This window comes from Mixophyes fleayi, chromosome 11 (assembly GCF_038048845.1).
Source record: "Mixophyes fleayi isolate aMixFle1 chromosome 11, aMixFle1.hap1, whole genome shotgun sequence".
In the NCBI taxonomy this organism is placed as follows: domain Eukaryota; kingdom Metazoa; phylum Chordata; class Amphibia; order Anura; family Limnodynastidae; genus Mixophyes; species Mixophyes fleayi.
The window spans coordinates 83,788,708-83,810,693 of NC_134412.1; the positions used below are offsets into that span (position 1 = coordinate 83,788,708).

A 21,986-nucleotide genomic window follows, 5' to 3' on the forward strand; every position below is an offset into this window, starting at 1 on the left:
TCACTCAACTCCATCATCATCACTCATTTCCATCAACACTCCTCATCATCATCACTCATCTCCATCATCAACACTTTTTTCCATCCTTACTCAACTCCATCACTTCTTTTCAACATCGTCACTCATCTCTATCATCATCACTCATTTCCATCAACACTCACCATCATCATTATCACTCATCTCCATCATTATCACTTCTTTTCATCACTTCATTCCATCATCATCACTAATAATTACTCATCTCCATCAACATCACTTCTTTCCATCATCGTCACTCATGTCCATCATCGTCACTCATGTCCATCATCGTCACTCATCTCCATCATCGTCACTCATCTCCATCATCGTCACTCATCTTCATCATCGTCACTCATGTCCATCATCGTCACTCATGTCCATCATCGTCCCTCATCTCCATAATCGTCACTCATGTCCATCATCGTCACTCATGTCCATCATCGTCACTCATCTCCATCATCGTCACTCATGTCCATCATCGTCACTCATGTGCATCATCGTCACTCATGTGCATCATCGTCACTCATGTCCATCATCATCATTCATCTCCATCATCATTCATCATAATCATATTATAAAATGAATGACATGCTGTGTTGCAGTTTTGACTTCTGTGTCCCACTTTCCATCATTAAACACTTTAAAAATAAACAGGAGGGCCCCATTAGTCGTCTGTTTTCTGAGTCCTTAGAGACAGAGAAACGGACCAAATGAGTTAGGTGTGTCCTCGCCTTTCACCAAATACACCTAAAAGAGCAACCAAGACTTCTTAATATTAGTGCTATTTATTTGAAAGGTGAAAACCACAGAAAGGTACAGTCACTGCCTAACTGCTTGTTTTAAAAAGTATCAGCGTTATCCACCACTGATTGGTATCGAAAGGTGCCACATTCATGTAATATATTTTCAACAGAATGCACAAAGTCAGATTTGGCTAAAAGATATGATAGATCCAACAAATGGTTGAATGTAGAGGAAAAAAAATAACCTCTATCGGTCTCTCTCGTTTCCTTTCTCTTGTAACAGACTTTTATTCAATTTTTAGCTGAATTTTCTGTTGAGCAGGCAGATAGGTCAGTCAATTGAAGCACTGGAGATTTACTAGTTTCTTGAAAGTGAGGTGTAAGGTGTTAAAATGAAGACACTAGACTCTAAGTTGTGCAATTTGGAAAATAGCGTTAAAAAGTGAACTTGTTAGACATCCTGAGTCTGATTCATTAAAGGACGTTACCAGCGATTTTGTGTGTATAATCCGCACAATTTCTCTGCGCATGCCCAGGACCGAACCATACGCCACAGAACACTGCAACGTTCAAATCATCTGCAAGTGTAAAGGACACTTACTACAGCCTATGATTTCAAGGGCAGAACAGGGCGGGAAAGGGGCGTATGCCCGTAATCAATGTACAGTAAAGGCATACGACGAACGCTGTCTATAAGGTAAGTATAATGGGCTTTTTGTAACTATTTGAACTCCACCCAATGCTAAAATGAAGAGTTAAAATGAGCATTACCATTTTAAAATTGCTGCTACGTTAGCGCGTGTGTGTATATATATGTATGTATATATGTATGTGTGTGTGTATATATATATATATATATATATATATATATATATCTAATATATAAATGCTTAGTGGCGTCTGTCTGTCTGTGTGTGTGTGGAAAACAAAAACCAAGTTGCAGCGCCACCTGCTGGGCAGAGTTATACACTGACCTACTAAATTCTTAGTGTATGTGGGGAAAAAAATTCAAAAAGGGCTGAAATTTGGTAGGGCTCAAACTCATTTTCGTGAGGTAATTTTACCTCATGAACACACATGTGTAGAGGCGTGCGTTAGTGTGTGTGTGTGTGTGTAAAAAACTATTTTTCTCAGAAAGGGCTCAGCCAATTGACCTGAAATTTGGTATACTGACATTATTTGACAAAAAAATTAGAATAGTCAAGTCAGTTAACTTCCATCATCCCCCCTTCCCCCCGTGGGAGGGGTAGTAAAGGCTAAATTTACAGTTGAGGGGTCAAACTCATTTCGTGAGGTAAAAAGGGCGCTTGCGTCGGGAAGTAACGCTCTTCCCCTGAGGAGGCCTGGGCTAGGCCCAAATGCATGACAAGAACCTTTTTAAGACCTTAAGTAGCTTGATTTGACTAGAATGCATGAGTATCATGCACGGGTTAACTTGTGTGTATATATATATATATATAAACAGACAGTAAAATATACTAGGCCTTTAATTGTATGTACATTTTTATATCTTATAATTGATTATCCATCATCAATATTTATATATATATATATATATATATATATATATAGCACCAACATATTCCAAGGCGCTCTTCAATTGGGGACAAACACAGTAATAAACAAACTGGATAAAACAGACAAAGAAGGCCCTGCCTGCAAGCTTACAATCTATGGGGGCAATATTATAACCACGGAAAAGTTACATTTGCAGCCAATATACAGTGTTATTGAATAAATCATTCTATAATGAATAATTTTCCTCCTTAACATAAATTATATGAATATTAGTAGCCACAGAGGAAGATAAGATATATAAAAGCATTAAGCTGCAAGTTGAATATTTTTATACATGTCACAGATATCCATGCCTCCCAACTGTTCCGATTTCAGTGGGACAGTCTCGATTTTAGGCCTCTGCCCCGCCCAAGGACATGGTTGACCCACAGGTGGGAATGTTGGAGGTTACCACGTCCCTATTTTGTCGTGACCACGCCCCCTGTCCCGCTGGTGGACATGGACATGTTGGGAGGTATGGATATCTAAGGTGACTTCATATATCTGTAATAATTTCCTAATACACAAGTTTTCCTAATGAACGCTGAAGTGATAACAGCAAAAGTCACTGATTATAAGCAATGACACCATAACTCACTGTTCATACCGTATATTATTTACAGGAGTTTATACATAAATTAGCGTCACTTATTATGATGAGATTACCGCATGTCTGTGCCCGTGAATAATGTATAACGAACTATACTAATGATGTTTCATTTTGAGTTACAAAGCAGGATCTTTATTACACAGCTTTCATTTTTTATTTTCTTTTGCTAATGAGTAATCACGAGTAGTCAATGAAATGTTATTTCATGAAATGTTAAAGGCAGTAAACGCTAATTAAACATGAATTATATATGATTCATAAAATATCGCCAGTAATAATGAATATTAACTAGAGGAAGGCATTGATTTTAAAACCAGTCCTGGCAATGAGCTTGAGCGCACTGATTTATAACACAATTAAAGGGTTTTGTATTGATGGTATTGTGCAATGCAGATAGTCCCATTGACTTTCTCTTTTAATTGTTTTGCCGTTCTCAGCTGCAGTGTCTGGGAACAAATAGAATCGTATTATACAGGTAAACAAGACAGTATTAAACGGAAGGTACAATACGCTCATACTTGAGTTTGTATGTTCTCCCCTTGTTTACGTGGGTTTCCTCCCACACTCCAAAAACATAATGGTAGATTAATTAGCTGCTATCAAAATTGACCCTAGTCTCTCTCTCTCTCTCTCTCTCTCTCTCTCTCTCTCTCTCTGTCGTCTGTGTGTGTTAGGGAATTTAGACAGTAAGCTCCACTGGGGCAGGGACTGATGTGAGTGAGTTCTCTGTACAGCGCTGTGGAATCAGAGGCGCTATATAAATAAATGATGATGATGATGAAACTTTAGCCTGGGGGGCCAGACTTGGCTCAGCAGCCTATTAGAAACATTTTAAGGGAAAATAAATACAGGTAGCCCAGTGAACAAGTCCAAGTTAGCCCACTACAGGACTAGCCCAGGGGGCATATGGCCCCCTGCCCCCCAGCCCAGCCAGCCCTTGGTTGGTAGACAGTAATTCAGACATAATATTCAGGACAATGCATAACTGTCTAATAGTAAGGACATTGTTGCTCAGGTACTGGATGACAGGCAAAGTAGGATTAAAAAGGCAGGTGTGCGCCCAGACACATGCTGCTAGGTTACAAGATGCTCCTAGGGGGAGGTACCCAGAGGCGTGGAGTAGTGGCACAGCTGGAACTTGCACTCTGGGTTCCTGCCGCCCTGTGCCACCAATCGACTTTCCTGTTTAGCTGTAGGATGGACAACAGGAACTCTGGAAGAGGAAGTCAGTGGTAGATCAGGGAGTTTAGAATGAGTTCCATAGACGATGAAGACAGGAATTTTGTCAGTAGGGTCAGGAATATGGTTGTTGTGAGCGAACTCTTATATACTCTTAGGAATTGCTCCAGGATCTGATTGACTCCAGTACCGTTTTGACCATTGGATTGTGGATGGTATTCTGAAGAAAAATGTCATTCTCAATCAAAAAGCCCTCTATCATTTTGACACAGATTGCACTTCACAGTCTTAAACTATTTCAAGGGGTAAGCCATGTACTGTAAACAGAAATTGTCTTTCCTAAATATATTGGCCAGGATGGAAGTAGTCGAAAGACCTTCAAGTGGAATAAAGTCAACCACTACCCAGATGGCACTTAAGCCTAAGAAAAAGAACAATCGTGAAGGAAATCCATTGATATGAGTCCATGATTTTTTTGGAGACATGTTGAGGGTACAATAGACTTGTAGGTGACTGAGGTGGGGTTTTATCCATGGCACATGTAGTACAGGATGAATAAAACTCCTCCACATCCTGAAGAAGCCCAGGCCACCAGAAGATGCTGAGGATAATCTCCAAAGTTTTCTTAATTCCTGGATTCCCCACAAACTATAAATCCTGGTTACATTAGAGCAATCATAGGACAGAAACATTTCTCCAGGACGTATTTTAGGAGGACTCGTGGCTAGACTTTGAGAACGGTCTATGATGTAAGTGAAGTCCTTCTTAACCTCAGAATCTCTGCAGTCAATGGAGTAGAAGAGAACATTGACATTTTTGGATTTAGGATGAAATGTCAACAGAAAGTCACTTTGAGAAGAACACACAGGGATGTTTTTTGTCTGATTCATTGCAACACCCACCAAGGAAAGGAAGAACAAAACTGCTCAGGATGTTGCAAAAATACAGAAGTTGAAAAAGCTTTCTGAAGGTGTTGAAATGCCGAGATGGCATCGGAAGGCCACTTGTACGGGTTTGCTCGATAAGAGCTGTGTTTGAAGCTACAATGGAGGAATAACCCTTGATAAAATGTCAATATGTACTTAGCCTAAGAATACTTGGGTAGCTTTAAACTCTACAGTTTTGGCTGTTTGACAACTGCAGAAACTGTTTTTAGCTAAAATGATATCACTCAAGAATGGGATTTGGGGCTGCCCAACAACGTAGTTTATGAGTTCAGCATGTTTTTGGTGGGAAAAAAAAATCAAGATGTCAAGTAAGTAAACTGTGAGAAACTGGTACAGGAGATCCTGGAATATCTAATTATTGCTATTATTAGAAGGTTTTCAGGCCTTGCAGAGGCCAAAATTCTATAAAAAAGTGTTTCTTATTAAGAACTCCGAATGTAGGGATCCGTTGTTACTTTTTTCTTAGAGAACTGTAAGTAATTACCTAATTTCTTACTAGAATCCAGTTGTAGCAGGTTGTTTATCTCTAATTATAATAACTATGGAATACAAAGGGATCTGATTTTTTTTTTATTTTTTTTTTAACAAACAATTGTTTCTTAGTTGGGTCATTTTCACCCTCTCGCATCTCGGTGGGTAGCTGTCTCCATGGTGATGATGAATTAAGGCACCAGACAGACACTTTTGGGAGATATTGAATTAATGTAGTAATACATAATTATATTATAGACCTAAAGTAGGAATAATAAAGGAAAGGAAAAATACAAAGGAAATTGGTACACAAATAAGTCCTTTGTTTTCCATTATTTCAATAGGAATGATGAGCCAGATTCTCATCTATATGGCAGTTTTGATCTTCTACTTATATGGCCTTTCAGTGTGTACACAAGCCAGGTGCACTGTGTAGCAAGGAGGCAAATATCTTCATATTGCTTTGAGTGGACTGCATACAGTGGAGGCAGCCATTTTGTGGGATGAACCAATGTTCATGGGGATGCAATTTATCATTATGCTAGAAACTAGTGATACAACAGAGGTATGAGGCATGATGGGATTGCTACTAGTTCCCATTAAACTGATAAGCTGAATATTGGTTCAGAACAAAAAGGATGTTCTTAGGTGAAGAAGACATGGTGCGGTCCAGCGCATTGGAAGTGCTGAACGTGAGCCCCAGGGGGAGTGGCCACTCCTGTATAATGTGACAACACCTACTTGTCACGCTTGTGCCATGCCAACGTTGTCCCGAGTACTTCAAAAACTGGGATTATTTCGTTCTAGGAAAGTATCACCACTTATCCCGTAGTTTGATTGCATAAAGAGTCCGAATTATTGGAAAGAAAGCATTATTTTAAAATGTGTATTCTCCTGGGAAATCCTGCTTGCGTCCTTGGACCGAATATTGTGTAGTATACACATAAAATACAAAAAATGATAGATAAATATACTTGACCTGACTTTTTATAATTTCATTCTGACTGCTTTTCCCCATTTGTCATAGGTCCTATGCTGGGACAAAAGACCGCTGGGTGCTTTCTGAAATTACTGTAAAATGTCCTTTGAGGCTAGATTAAAGTCTAAGGGCTAAATTTACTAAGCTGCGGGTTTGAAAAAGTGGAGCTGTTGCCTATAGCAACCAATCAGATTCTAGCTGTCATTTTGTAGAAGGTACTAAATAAATGAAAGCTAGAATCTGATTGGTTGCTGTAGGCAACATCCCCACTTTTTCAAACCCGCAGCTTAGTAAATCTAGCCCTAAGTGAGTTTTACATTCATTCATTGTCCCCTAGGGCTAGCAAACAGGAAACAAAGACCTGGTAAGAAAAGTATCCACTAAAAATGCCATCATATAGATGTGTCCTTGTACTGAAGAAATGTCCCGATTCCGGAGGACTGTATAATAATTGTGACTGCCAGACATTTGTCCCTACTGCTTGGAATGTTCGAAGGTATATCCTGCTTATCAGAACTCTGTATAGAAGAGCAGCAACTAGCACTGCCACACCTGCCAAAGGTATTTTCAGGGCGACCTATAAAAGTGCCCGGTATGTCCTTCTAGGATGTTGCCATGCAGCTATTATGCCACAACAACACCCTCTCATCACGCCTGGGCCCGGATCCATAAATGGGAGATACGTATGTTACATTAATTATATTGACAGTCTCATTAATAATCCATTCCCGTATTGTTCTGACAAAATTACAAAATTGCTTGTACCCCTATCTGTTTTAGAATGCAGAACTTTGTTTCACTTAATGAATGTTACCGCTCGTTGACTTACTGTATTATACTTTGCTTACAAAAAAATTAACAAGGCAGCAAACTGTTAACTTACGTGTTCATTTTTCCATTTCTCTGCGATTCTTAATGTTGCTGATAAATGTATTTTTAATCGCTCTTTCAAAATAAATTGACTTCTCACTCGGATAAAGTTTTTCAACAACAAATTTCAACATTGCAATTAACATTGATTGAGAATTAATTGGTGTATTCTCTCGAACAGCAATGAGTTGTAATTCACATTTTGGTTGTCTTATTAGAAGAGAGCGAGATGGTCTTAAGCTAAAACTGTTGTAATGTAATTGTAATTACCTTAATATGAGCTAATGTAGTTTGTTATTTTTAAGAGAAAGTCATACACTTTAACCTGGTATTGTTGTTTGCAATGTGTCTTTTTGAATTTATCCACTGACTTTTGACAAAATAGTGACCTCAATGTAGTATAAGTAAAGAAACTCTTAAAAGTGCTGATGACAGATGGAACAACCAAGTAGATATAAACCATTTAGGTAGGTAATCAGTTTAACTATTAAGACCATTTGCCTTAGATTGTACGCTCCTTCGAGCAGGGCCTCCTCTCCTCCTGTTCGCCACCACCTTAACTCTGCTCTCCAGCTCCTTGTCTCTTCCGTGAGGCCCTTCTACCCCTCTAGCTACCCCGCTGGGGCTCTCGCCTGTCATCTAGCTGTACTTTGAGCTTCTGAGTTACTGTGCTTTTTGTTAACTGTTCCGTGATGTCTCACCCTGTGCTGTATTTCTGTCTGTCCCTGTACGGCGCTACGGATACCTAGTGGCGCCCTATAAATAAATAATAATGTTTCAGCAGTTCCGTGGAGAGCAGTGTGTTTTTGTAGATGGGACCCATTACAGTCCTAGGGTCCCCATTTATGCTACAGGTGGAACTCTGTAAGGGGTCTAAATATTATTAGGAGAAAGGCCTACACTCCAGCAAAAACAGCTGCTTTTACCAGAGAGAGGATGCACCCAATTTATTAAAGGGTTTATGCTGGAGAAAGCTCTGATTTCTCCAGCGTTAACCCTGTTTCATGGACGATTTGTCAAGCACCGAAAGGGTTAACTTTTTGCTGCTTGTATTTTTTAGCTCATAAAAAGTTAACATCATCTGTGAATGATGTTAACCTGTTGAATTCTACAGGTCAGATCCCCTGCCAGAGAAGGAACAAAGAAGCTGGAGCCTCTTACCGTTCCCTGATTTTTCTCCTCCTTCAATAAGTTAACAGCGTATTGTAAATAGTAGCCTGTTTCATGTACTCAAACTGGAATAGAATAAGGGCTGAAACTGTTTATTTGCACAGATTATAATCATTATCATTATAATTGTCTCTCTAACCTCTTGAATTCATTAAAGGTTGCCAGGGAGGTCTGCTACAATTTGGTTTTTGCTTTTTAAGCCTTGGGTGCCAACAAATCATTGGACTTTGATACTACTGCCTTATTCTTAACTTGGTGCCTGTACAGTCATGGCCAAAAGTTTTGAGAATGACACAAGTATTGGTTTTCACAAAGTTTGCTGCTTCGTTGTTTTTAGACCTTTTTGTCAGAGGTTGCTATGGTATACTGAAGTAAAGTTACAAGCATTTTCATAAGTGTCAAAGGATTTTATTGACAATTACATTACGTTTATGCAAAGAGCCAATATTAGCAGTGTTGATCCTTCTTTTTGAAGTCCTCTGCAATTCGCCCTGGCACTGTCAATCAACATCTGGGCCACATACTGACTGATGGCTGCATGTTCTTGCCTAATCAATGCTTGGAGTTTGTCAGAATTTGTGGGTTTTTGTTTGCCCACCCGTCTCTAGAGGATTGACCAAGTTCTCATTGGGATGAAGGTCTGGGGAGTTTCCTGGCCATGGACCCAAAATTTCGATGTTTTGATCCCCGAGCCACTTAGTTATGACTTTTGCCTTATGGCAAGGTGCTCCATCATGCTGGAAAAGGCAATGTATGTTACCAAACTGTTCTTGGATGGTTGGGAGAAGTTGCTCTTGGAGGATGTTTTGGTGCCATTCTGTATTCAGGGCTGTGTTCTTAGGCAAAATTGCACTTTGCATAAACTTAATGTAATTGTCAATAAAAGCTTATGAAATGCTTGTAATTGTACTTCAGTGAACCATAGCAACATCTGACAACAAGGTGTGACAGCATTACCCTTGTAGTACACCTTCACCTAGTGCTGAAGACACTACCCAGGCGATCCAGGGAAAATGGGGTTAAAGATCAGGGCAGGAGTGTATGGGAGAAGAAAGACAGTAGAATGCAATAACTTACATTCTTCCCTTCTTATATATTCCTTCCCCAGCACAAACTTGGTTCTCTTCCAGGGTTACATTAAGCCCCCCCCATCCTGTGATGTGTCTCAACAATGCCGTGAACACAAAACCCAGGTCTCTGATGTTGTTCGTTGCAAGACCAGCAAGAGATCACTTTCGCCACAGCAGTAAGTTATCCCTGTAGAGAAAAGTCTCGCTGGGACAGTCCCTTTTCGCCCGCTGCTGTCCTAGATAGATATCCTTCATAAACTGCGGCACAACTATATTTTTTGTATTGCGGCGATAAACAAATATTAGTTAGGAAATCAGGGGGACTTTAATGAATAGACCTGTGTTGGCATGAAGCACAATCCCCCTATTGCACCATGACATGGCTTGCCATAGGGGATGCAATTGACATGCAACATTAAAAACGCTGGATTGCGCTGTTTATCTTAATAGTAGTTCATCTGTATATTCTATTATTTATAGTAAGTAATTGTTTGGCAAAAGAAAACTTGAAAAAATCATAAATGGGAACGTTCATGAAAAGCGGCGCATAGTTAACTGCAGAAAATATACTGTAACCCAAAGCAACCAATCAGGAGCTTGTTTTCATTTGTATCGGTGTTAGAAAAATAACATAATCTGATTTGGTTTCTATTTTTCGCATAGTTATCAGTGCATCAGTTTTCAGAAATGGCGCTATATATCTCAGATTGTCTAGTCCAGTGATGGACAACATGCGGCTCTAGGACTGATATGTTATAACAGACAGGTGTCTCTTTCTTTGATTAAATGTATTGTTTTACAGTGGTAAAAAGACCCAAAGCAGGCATTACATCACTGGGGGCGGGGCCAAATGATGCGATTTTGCGAAGCCCCACCCCCTCCGTCCATACACATCTCCATGCTGGCTCTGAGGCAAGAGAAATGCCAGCTCTCCCGGGAGACCTACCCAAAATTCGGGAGTCTCCTGCACATTCCAGGAGAGTTGGCATGTATGTTATAACATAACATAACATACTGCAGTTTTTACATTTTTTAAGGATAAAACAAGGACATGCGAAAAACAGGTGATGATGAATGATAATGAAATGGTTCTCTGACCCTTGTCAGGGTGAAGGATTTCTAGAGGGCCATTTTCAAATGTTTGATTTTGGAACAAAGCACAAAAAAAAACCAAAAAAGCAGAGACAAACTTACTGCAACAAGCTGGCAACATTTGAAATAAAGACTATTACACTTAGGGGGGTATTCAATTCTCGGCGGAAACGCAGAAAATCCCGCGGTCCGCGCACTATTACCTTTATTACGGTAATAGTGCGTGGAAAAAACGTTACTACGGTAATTTTCTCGCTTGATGTCAGCTCGCAGCTCCCTGAGAAATCCAGCTAACTACTACCGTAATAACGGTAGTAGTTTTTACGCGGTGGGATTTCATAACAATTGAATACCCCTATTCGTGTTATAGTTACTGACCCAGTGCTGCACATCAGGAGACTACAGATGAGAACAAGTCATTTACTTTCTGTATTTTCTATATGTCAGAAAACATTAGAGCACTAGATCAAAAACTATACAAATAATAAACTAGAGTCAAAAGTGTCGGTGGCCATTTTCTTGAGGCCAATGTTCATTAAAACATAGGCAGATGCATTTAATATTGACACTAACTGGGAGGTTCCATCATTATAGAAAAGGGGGGGGTCTTGGTAATTGGAAACCCCTCAAAGACCCTGAGTCATTAAGGAGAGGAAAGCATAAAAGAGGAGTAACTTTGCACCTGGGCAAAACCATGTTGCATTGGAGGGGGAGGTACATTTTAAATGTGGGGACGGATTTATAGTTGGGGTAGGGCATTTTCTAGATCAACTTTAAATTTCAGTGTAAAAATAAAGCTATGCATGTTTGTGTGCTATGTGAAAAAACAGCCAGTATTTAACTTATGTGTAAAATAATAAACTAATTTGCACCCCTTGCACTGTAACATGGTTTGTCCTAGAGAACATTTACTCCTTTTTTTTTTTTGCCTCACTTTCCTTAATGACTCAGGCTCTAAGTATGCTTTTGCTTGTCAAACGCTCGTTAATAAGTTCAAATGCATACTTCATGACAGTCTTACAGAGGTCAAACATAATGTGGCTTTTAGGAAAGGGATGTATTATTGCAGGAAATTGGCAAGACAAGAGTGGATCACTGTACTTTGAGCGGGTTGGGGCGTGGCCTAATTTGTCCCAACTGTCCAATCAGCAATATTTTGCAGTATGTCATGTCCGTTCCCAATCCATCAGGACCTATTGATAACAGCATCACTAAACCTTTGTCTCAAATTTCTCACCAATCCATAAACCCTTTACAATATACTTTTTTTTTTAATATACAAGTTTAATTAATAATTCCCATTGATATATCAAATGTATTAGCAACATAAACTGTATAGCATAACACATTTTGCTATTAAAATTCGTATGTGACTTTCTGAATCTGAACACCAAATGATATCAGAGAATTTATTTAAAACCAATTTATGAAACAAATTGAATCTGTGCTGAGCACGATGTTGTGGGGTTATAGGTCGGGCAGTTTACTCAGGAAGCAGAATTTAATTAATCCATTTCATAAGACTCCGACATTCATTTTAGTTTTGTGAATAATACATTATATTTTGTTTTAATGATATATTCCCTTTTAAAAATATTGCAACTTCAAAATAACTTATCATGTTGGATACAGACAGCTGAACATAAATTAGAGCCGCATTGAGCTATTTCCTGTTAAGTTTTGCAAAATGTTTAATTAAAAATAAAAGGTCAGAAGACAACATACAGTTGTTCATTATTATGTTTTTGTTCCACAAAGATGTTTTGAAAATTGTTACAAGTTCTCTGGGAAACAAAACTTTTTTTTATCCTAATTCCCTTATCAGAATATATGCATTGTTTGTTTTACTTATTTTGTATTATTATTATTATTATTTTATTTTATTTTATATTTTTATATGCAACAAGTTGCTACTTGTGGAAGTTGGCTGTAGGGAAACTAACCGTAGTAAGCAAGAATAGCAATTGCAGGAGAAATTCAATGTAATAATGCTTGATTATTTAAATAAAGATATTTTCTAACTAAATTGTGGCAATAAATAGGCCCCTAAAACGTAAAACTTGGCCTTGTCATAAAGGATAAAAACACTCCAGTCATTAAGTGGTTAACTGACTTTATTCCCAATTTGTTCTTACTTTTTTAACGTGTGTTGCTAATTATGTTATACACCTAAATAGGGTTTTTCAAAGTATTAGATTGGCACTGAATGATGTCATTTCCAAAGTGGTGTTAAAGTATTTAATGTGGTAAAAATATATGCAATGCCTCACAACATAGGGTACACCTTCAAATTACTCCCGAATAGCAGGATTGGCCCTATTCAGGCAGTGACAGGTGGTTGAAGAGAGCCAGTGCACATTGGTATGCATTAACACCACTTCTATCCTGGTTAAATGTATATGGGAAGCTTGTGGCTGTCAGACCCGGCAAATCAATTTTAGTTTTAGTTTAACGACATGAAATGTCCGATGGTGACATGCCCGACAGTAAATAAATCCAGACTCCCCTCAATAATGACAACTCAGGTATCCGACAGTGTTCTGCTAAACTCCGAAGGAAAGTAATCACGGCACAGCATGTTTACGTAATTTAAAGTGGCGCTGGCCATATTAGTGTTTTTAAAGCGGAAATGGCAGAGCCCGATTCCTAACCCGATCCCGATCCCTAACCCTAATACTTAACTTAGATGAGACCTGGCATTTCCACTTAAAAAGCGGTAATATGACGGTCGCCATTTTAAATGACGTAAACACGCCATGCCATGATTTCTTTCCTTTGGAATGTAGCAGAACACTGTCGGATACCTGAGTTGTCATTATTGAGGGGAGTCTGGATTTATTTACTGTCGGGCATGTCACCATCGGACATTTCATGTCGTTAAACTAAAACTAAAATTGATGTTGCTAAACTAAAGGGGGAATTAATTTCCCCCCGAATTTCCTCGGTGTTAAAACAATTACCATTATTATGGTAGTTTTAACCCAGCAAAAAGCCGGCGTTGAAACTACCGTAATAACAGTAATAAAGCGCATTATTACCGTAATAACAGTAACAATGCACAGGCCGCATTACTTTAACTCACAACGCGGCCAAATTAATTCCCCCCAAAGTGTTGGTGCTATAAGTACCGTGAATATGACTGCCACTGCTCATTTTATTCAGCTGACAAAATCGCTTCTCCAAATATGATTTTTCGGTAATAACACAGTCTGTAGAAGTTATTTTATAGATTGGCTAAACTGTGGGTTTGAAAAATGGAGATTTTGCCTATAGCAATGAATCGGCTTCTAGTTATCATTTATTTAGTACATTCTACAAAATGACATCTAGAATCTGATTGGTTGCTATAGGCAACATCTCCACTTTTTCAAACCCGCAGTTTAGTAAATATACCCCTCAATGTTCCCAGGTATGTGTTGTTAGAATTCTGAACGTAAGAGAATTTCTATAAGATCACGTCATTGATGAGGCTGCATATAATAATATGAATTATGTGACCCTATGTTTATCTAGTGTACTTACGCAGGCAATCGATAGATGAGGCAATGAATAAAAAAGAAAGGGAAAAGCTTGAGAGTCAATTTGTGGATGAGCTATTTTGGTGTTTCATCACGATTTCTAGAGTTATGACTTTTAAATTGGAAAGTAGAGTCTCTATAATGTATCGGCCCCTTGGTATCTTTCTGTAATTCTCTTTTGCAATTGGATTACAGCCGCCTATTTGCATATCACAGAAAGTCTACTTGACAGTGATTTATTTTTCAATGGGAAAGCCATATAACGTGATTGAACGTAATTGTGTTGCTTTTTTAAACCTAATAGAGAGGGGCTCATATATAAACATATGATTAATGCATAAAGAGCCAAACTTATCGTGATTGGTAAAGCCCTTAACCCTTTGACTGCCACGGATGTAATTGTACTGTCCGGGCACTACAGCTCCCATCTTGTAGTTAAGGAAAAAAAATCAATGGATTTCGTAAAGAAATACATAAGCCATTACATTAAAGTAATTTGACAGAGGACAAACACTTTAAGAGCTAATTCATGTGGAAAATAAGTAGTTGGTAGCATCTTTAAGGCTTATTTTAAGGCTTTCCCCAAAGTCTGCCCAATAATCTAAGAGAATGCATCATGGTGAAACCAAACCCTTGGAAGTGTTAACTAGCCCATTGGCTTCCCCGACACATCTTACTATCACTGCAGTGACCCCAATGGCTGTAGCCTTCTATAATATAAACCACTATCAGCCTCATTCCTTATAAGAAGATGTGAGGCCGTCCAGAACAACTCTGAATCATATCTCCAATTAGATATTTTTTCTAGAGGATGCAGCCATATGAAAATGTTCCCTAAAATCAGGAAGGGGAATTAATAAAATATAAAAAATAAACATATGTGATATTCGCAAAAATTCCACTTTAAACAAGTGTTGAGGGGACATGGTATCAGGACAGACATCTGCTAGTTCAAGTAAAGTACAGCATTTTACTGTCCAAAGACTTCCTTATTGTGTGTCTGTGTAGAAACTGCAATCCAGGATGAATCTACATAGAGACACAATAAGGAAGTTTCTGGACACCCCGCTGGGTAAACACTTCTCTGGACCAGAACACAGTATGACAGATTTAAAAGTCTTAATACTCAAAGGTCTTTTTAAAAATGACAGGGAAAGAAAAATATGGGAATTCGAACTGATAAGAACATTCCAGTCATTGACTCAAGGACTCAATATAACACCTCGATGTATATCCCACTACATGGACACACTTCACACCCCACAGCAGGGTAACTCCAGATCTCTGAATTCTTAGGCCTTTTACTCTTCCATCCATAATGAAAACCTTTGTTTTATTACTTTCGCTTATCTTAGTGATGTATTCCCACCTACTCCCTGTACAAATATTTTGATGTAACAGCTCTTAAATGTTCTTCATTTTTCTCAGTCATTCATTTGTAAACTTGCCTGATGAAGGGGCCTCTGTGCTCTGACAGCTAGCAAATGTAATAATTTTGTTAGGTTAGCCAAAAAAGGTATCACTCCTATAATACTTTTGTCTTTTTTGACACAAAAGTATTTAACATCACATATCATCTAGGTGTGAATGTGCCCTTACAAAATCAACCCGCAGCCAATGAATGCATAGAACATTGTCAGGGCTAGACCAACTTGTAGCCAACCAGAAGTAGATAAAAGTGTTGGGGGTATATTTACTAAACTGCGGGTTTGAAAAAGTGGAGATGTTGCCTATAGCAACCAATCAGATTCTAGCTGTCATGTTGTAGAATGCACTAAATAAATGAAAGCTAGAATCTGATTGGTTGCTATAGGCAACATCTCCACTTTTTCAAATCCGCAGTTTAGTAAATCTAGCCCTTGGTGTCTACTGCGACCAATCAGATTCTAACTGTCATTTTCTAGCACAGTTTAGAAATGAAAGCAGATTTCTGATTGGCTTGGACCTTTTCTTCACAATTACCCATGGAAAAGGTTTCATATACTATAAAATTACAGCTTTCTAGATAAAGTTCCTGTAGACATTTAGGGCTTGATTCATTAAGGAGCGTATCTGGTGATTGTGTGCGTATATTTGGCTCATGCTCTACAGAATGCAGCAAAATTCAATTCATCTTCAAGCACAAGAGACACTTACAACAGCCTACAATTTCAGTGAAGGAATGGGGCGGGGAAGGGGCCGTAGTAAATGTACAGTAAGGGTGTGCCAAACTCAAGTGCACGCAGCAGCAGGGGCGGATCCAGACTATTGCTATACCCAGGGCAATTTTAGGGGGGGGCGATTTAGGCCCCGCCCCTTTCTCATTTCTAAGGCTGCCGGCGGCTGCACAGTATGTGCAGGTCCGCTCGGCAGTGACAGTGTGCTGCCCCGCTGCTCTGATTGTGTTTAAAACACAATCAGAGCAGCCGGGCAGCACACTGTCACTGCTGAACGGACCTGCACAGAGTGCAGCCGCTGGCAGCAAGCCCCTGCTAGGGGGGGTGATCGCCCCCCCCCCTCCCCCTGGATCCGCCAATCAAAGTTTTGGGCATCTTTAAAGCACTTGTTTTTCAGCCGCATCTCTTGCTCCAGCTACAGGTCTTGTCTAAGTATCATTTACTAGTGATGACGGCCGTGTATACAGCTAGAACATGTGTTTGCAATCAGGAGCAACTGTAAAAATGCATTTTATGTAAAGTAGACATTAATAACATCCAAATAATGTATTTCATGGGTGGTGGGATTGAAGAAAAAAAACATTTTATTTTGTAATGTTTTATCGTTATTCCTACATTATTAGCATGATATTAATTTAATTTTTTTTTGCATTCTTTTGTGAGTTTATATTCCACATAGGTATTGGATGTCTTCAGCAGTATTGTGTCCATTACAGTAGAGCAGAACTACACCCATATTTAATAAGCAACATATTTTCAGATCCACTCCTTGTTGAATTCAGATTCATGAATCCCCGATTTATGTGCGTTTAAAACAAACACACATTGCTCTCAGTATACGTCCCTTAATGAATCATCAACTGTTTAGACAGCAATTATTTTACCAGCAGCCTTAACAGGTACCCACTGAGTTTGTTTTATAGCCCTAACTTGATTTTCAATATCATATTGGTGCTTGGATAGTGCTTTCCACATCTAAATTGCATTTCCTGCTATTTTATCTATTGTTATTAAAGCTGTTTGTTTTAGCTCATTTGTCACATTGCTTTGCTTCTGTTTCTGCCTCTCTGTACAGGTCTAGCAGTACACCAGATAATCACCATCACTGTCTCCTTAATCATGGTCATTGCCGCACTGATAACAACACTCGTCTTGAAAAATTGGTAAGGATGACTCACTTTATGCTTGATTACATTCACGGTGGTCACAGAATGGAAGCAGTATGTATAACGTGATAGGGTTAAATGGTTCTGCCACCATAGCATGTGGCTATACTTTTGGGCATTTAAACTGCAACTATTCGTTTGTTTAATTGACTGTGAAGAAATACTTTACAAACTTTTGATTGCTGTTCAAAAGTTGTCTCCTAAACAGAGAAGCCCAGATGGCAGCTGATTAGACAGGTGCTCTGTAATGCAGTCAGGTACTTCTAGACTTAATAACTGAGATGACAGATTTTGAATAGAGACATGCACGTTATCCTTCTCTAATGATCCTCAGCAGCTGGAGGACTGAAGACTGTGGCTATATAAAGTGACGGTATAGAGGAAACACGTAGAGGGCATACTTAGTGCAGGTTCAGTGTTTATCCTAGGTGCAGATGTCTTTTAACACCTCTTCATTTCTGTAATATACTGATTATAACTAGATTTAGAGCATTAAACCCACCACACATAGCAGCAGTGGTACGTCTCAGTTGCCTATATAAACAACATTAGATAATGAGAATTACAGCCAGCATGCAGAGAAAGAGAAGTGATCCTGTGTAGATGCCCACTCCTATAGAATAAAAGCAGATACTGAGAATTACAGCCAGTATGCGAAGAAAGAGAAATGGTACTGTGTAGATGTCCACTCCTATAGAATAAGATCAGATAATTATAATTACAGCCAGCAAGCAGAGAGGACAGAACTGGTACTGTGTAGATGCTCACTCCTATAGAATAAGATCAGATAATGAGAATTATAGCCAGTATGCAGAGAAAGAGATATGGTACTGTGTAGTTGACCACTCCTATAGAATAAGATTGGATGCTGAGAATTACAGCCAGCATGCAGAGAAAGAGAAATGGTACTTTGTAGATGTTCACTCCTATAGAATAAGATTAGAAAATGAGAATTACAGCCATTATGCGGAGAAAGAGAAGTGGTCCTGTGTAGATGCCCACTCCTATAGTATAAAAGCAGATACTGAGAATTACAGCCAGTATGCGGAGAAAGAGAAATGGTACTGTGTAGATGTCCACTCCTATAGAATAAGATCAGATAATGAGAATTACAGCCAGCAAGCAGAGAAAGAGAAAGTAGTACTGTGTAGTTCAATCATACAGAATAAGATCAGATATTGAGAACTAAACTGACTATCCAGATAATGAGAAATTATGCCAGGCTGTCCACTGAGAGATAATAGATCAGATATTGAGAATTATATCTATGATATTTTGCTAGAAAAGTGGTATTGTGCAGTTCAAACATGTAGAGTTTTTAATGGCTCTTCACATGCCTAAAAAGAGATTACTAAATATTAAAAAAATGATAATTATTCGTGTGCACATTCAAATACATAGGGGATTTCATTTTCTCTAATCCATTCTCTTTTTCTTCCTTTTTTACACAGCCTTAAATAAGCTCTTTTGATTTTGCAAAAAATACTGTAGGGAAAAATAAATTATCATTTTCCTCAAAAGTTGTTCTGGAAGACCGCATGTGCAGCTCTTTATGGGAAATTGCAGTATTTTTTACAAACATCCATAAACATAATGTTACAGTAATTACACAGCACAACATGTTTCTAATATCTGAAAGGCCTTGAGAATATAGTTCTATTGAAGATAACATGACTCCTGAAAATACAGGGCCATTGGTTATGCCTTTTTATTCAATATATAAGTATTTCAATGTCCTTTGTATACAAACATCAGTTTATAGTTGCTGTTTATGCACATTTTTTATTATTTGTACCCAGTAAAAAAAGAAATGTAGCTGGAAATATTAGAAAAGTACTAATGTCCTGTACCTCTGAGGTGGGGGGGAAGTTTCTGGGTTATTATGTGGCTAAAATACCCTGTGACACCCACCAAAATCAGAATTTCCCTTTTAAATGCAGCTTCGGCTTTTACGAACATCAGAATATCACAAGTCTCAAAATTCATTGAGCTTATCCCACTGTGGGTTGACATGCAAAATTTGCTCACTGTGCAATTAATGCCAATTTGCAATACAGCTCCATGCACAGTGCCATAAAATAGGCTTTATCATGCCACAGCACCACCAACTGTACAGCTTGTACTTCACACCGATTTATGCCTCTGTACTCGCCAGCCCTCTGTGTTAATTAAAGTGGAAATCAGAGCTTGTTGGCATGGGTACTTTACCCTTCTTTATTAGGAAGTTTAAATCCAGGGGATCTAAGGCTAAATGTATCAAACCTTCTAAATAGAACAAGAGGAGGTGTTGCCCATAGCAACCAATCAGCTTCTATCATTCTTTAGAATGCACTAGATAAAGGATACTTTGTATCTCTTTGGTTGCCATGGGTACCACCTCCACTTTTCCTAGTTAGAAGGTTTGATACATTTACTCCCTAGTCTAGTGTATCATTACAAATCATGAGGTTTGTGACATCATTACTGTGGTTTCCGTGATAATCTTCTTCATTTGATAGATCATAAACAACAAAATTGAAAGTTAATTGATTGAACTCAGTGACGAACTCCATTGCAGAATAAAATTGACATCTTACATAATAATTCTAGGGGTACAGTCAGCAAATCTAGTCAACACTCAACTTATATGGGAGGAAAAGCATACAAGTAAGGCTGCTGCTATGAATAAACGTCCTAAGGTGGTCACAGAGAGCACCAGCACTGTTGGGGGTGCCTAAAACACTGAGTAATACCATGTCATTAATTAAGGGCCTGAGGCATTAAGACACGTATCTTGCTATCGCTCACAAAAATCACTCTGCGCACGCTCGGAACCGGACGAAGCGCAACAGAACACAGCTAGGTCCAAGTCAGCTTCGAGAGCAAACGGCACTTACTACAGCCTACGATTTAGGATAGTGAACGGGGTGGGGAATGGGCGGGGTCACTTAGGCAATATACAGTAAGGGCGTTCCCGCGCAGCCACGTTCAAGTCAGGTTCAGGCGCACACAGGAGTACGCTGGTTTTCTGCCATATCTCTTGCTTCAGCTAGGAGTCTAAGTCCCGAATACTAGTTATGAGTATGCATGCTATAACATGTGTTTGCAATCAGGAGCAACTGTAAAAAAAAGTCTGTTGTGTAGAGTAGACATTAAGCACACCCTAATAAATGTTTTTCTAGTGAAAAAATAAATTAAAAAAAGTCCATGTATAATTATAAATGACTATAATATTGACATGTAACATTAATTGACTATCTCTTTTTTTTTTCCTGTGCTTCTTTTGAGATTTTATATTCCACAGAGGTATTTTCAGTTTCCTGCAGTATCTGGTCTAGTACAGCAGAGTGAACCTACACCCGAAGTCATCACCACATGTATCTTTAGATCCGTTCCTTGTTGACTTCGGGAGTATGCAGAGCCGATATACGTCAGGTTCCATGATGCGCTCAGCTTGCGTGCCTTAATAACTCAGGCCCTAAGTGTTTTATATTTTCCTGGCAAAACTCCTGGCATTCAAAAATCACCATATTAATAAATAGACCACATAGATTTGGAAGTTTTATAAACCCCTTATTGCTCGGGTACTTTGCAGCTTTGTGAGCAGACAAATTGGTGCTAGTTGCTAATTAAACAATAAGTCTGTTTGCTTAGCACTGTTTCCAATTCACCAACCTGGAGAAAAGACACTTTGCAAACCAGTTGCCCTTATAAACTGTATTACAATTCCCTGACGTGTGTTCCGTTCCTCTATTGTCACCTTAGCTGGGATCGTTGTTAAGTGCCTCAAGTTAGTCGGGATTCACTGTCGAGCTCCTCACTTTCTTTCACCGTCAGAAAGCGGTGAACGGAGTCTCTTGTTGTCACGGGTATTTTGTGTCACAGGCAATTCACTCTGCGCTCTGTCTTCGGCAATTGAGTGAACAGTTGCAGATCGTGGCAGGTGCTGATTATGGCACTAGGAGTAATAAGCGCAGTCAGGAGCAGGAAGCGAACAAGCAGAATCAGGTCAGAAGCAGTGGTCAGACAGGCAGGAAACAATCACTGGTCAGAAGCTGTGGACGGGGGGGGTCAATCTATAGTAAAATGATGGAGGACAATGATCCGGCAATGCTAAGTCACAGTCTGGTGAATTATCCAAATAATAGACGGATCTCTTGTTCCGTGGGTAGAAGTAAACAACAGACAAGCAACATGAAACAGGAAGAGCAGGAAGCTGTAGTGTTAGAAAGGAGGATAATGGCATAATTGCCAACAGATGTCACATTGCAAGAGCCATCGCTGCAGTTTTACAGACCGTTGGCTCTGCAATGTGATTATACATTGACGCTATACCTAAAGTACACGTTGATGATATATACGAAAAGCTGTGTTATACTATTAACAAATGCTGTATAAACCCAATAGATTGTATTATTTTATATTGCAAATAACAATCTCAGAGCATGCCATCTTCTTTGT

General features: G+C 39.0%; 1 protein-coding gene across 4 annotated transcripts in view; it reads left to right on the plus strand.

Moving 5' to 3' along the window:
- Window positions 1-21,986, plus strand: part of AJAP1 (adherens junctions associated protein 1) — a 181,696-nt gene that overhangs the window by 117,386 nt on the left and 42,324 nt on the right. For all 4 annotated transcript variants that reach the window (XM_075190007.1, XM_075190009.1, XM_075190010.1 and 1 more), the window contains exon 3: window positions 17,456-17,543. In XM_075190007.1, the coding sequence (XP_075046108.1) occupies window positions 17,456-17,543 (88 nt within the window). The remainder of the gene's footprint in view (window positions 1-17,455; window positions 17,544-21,986) is intronic.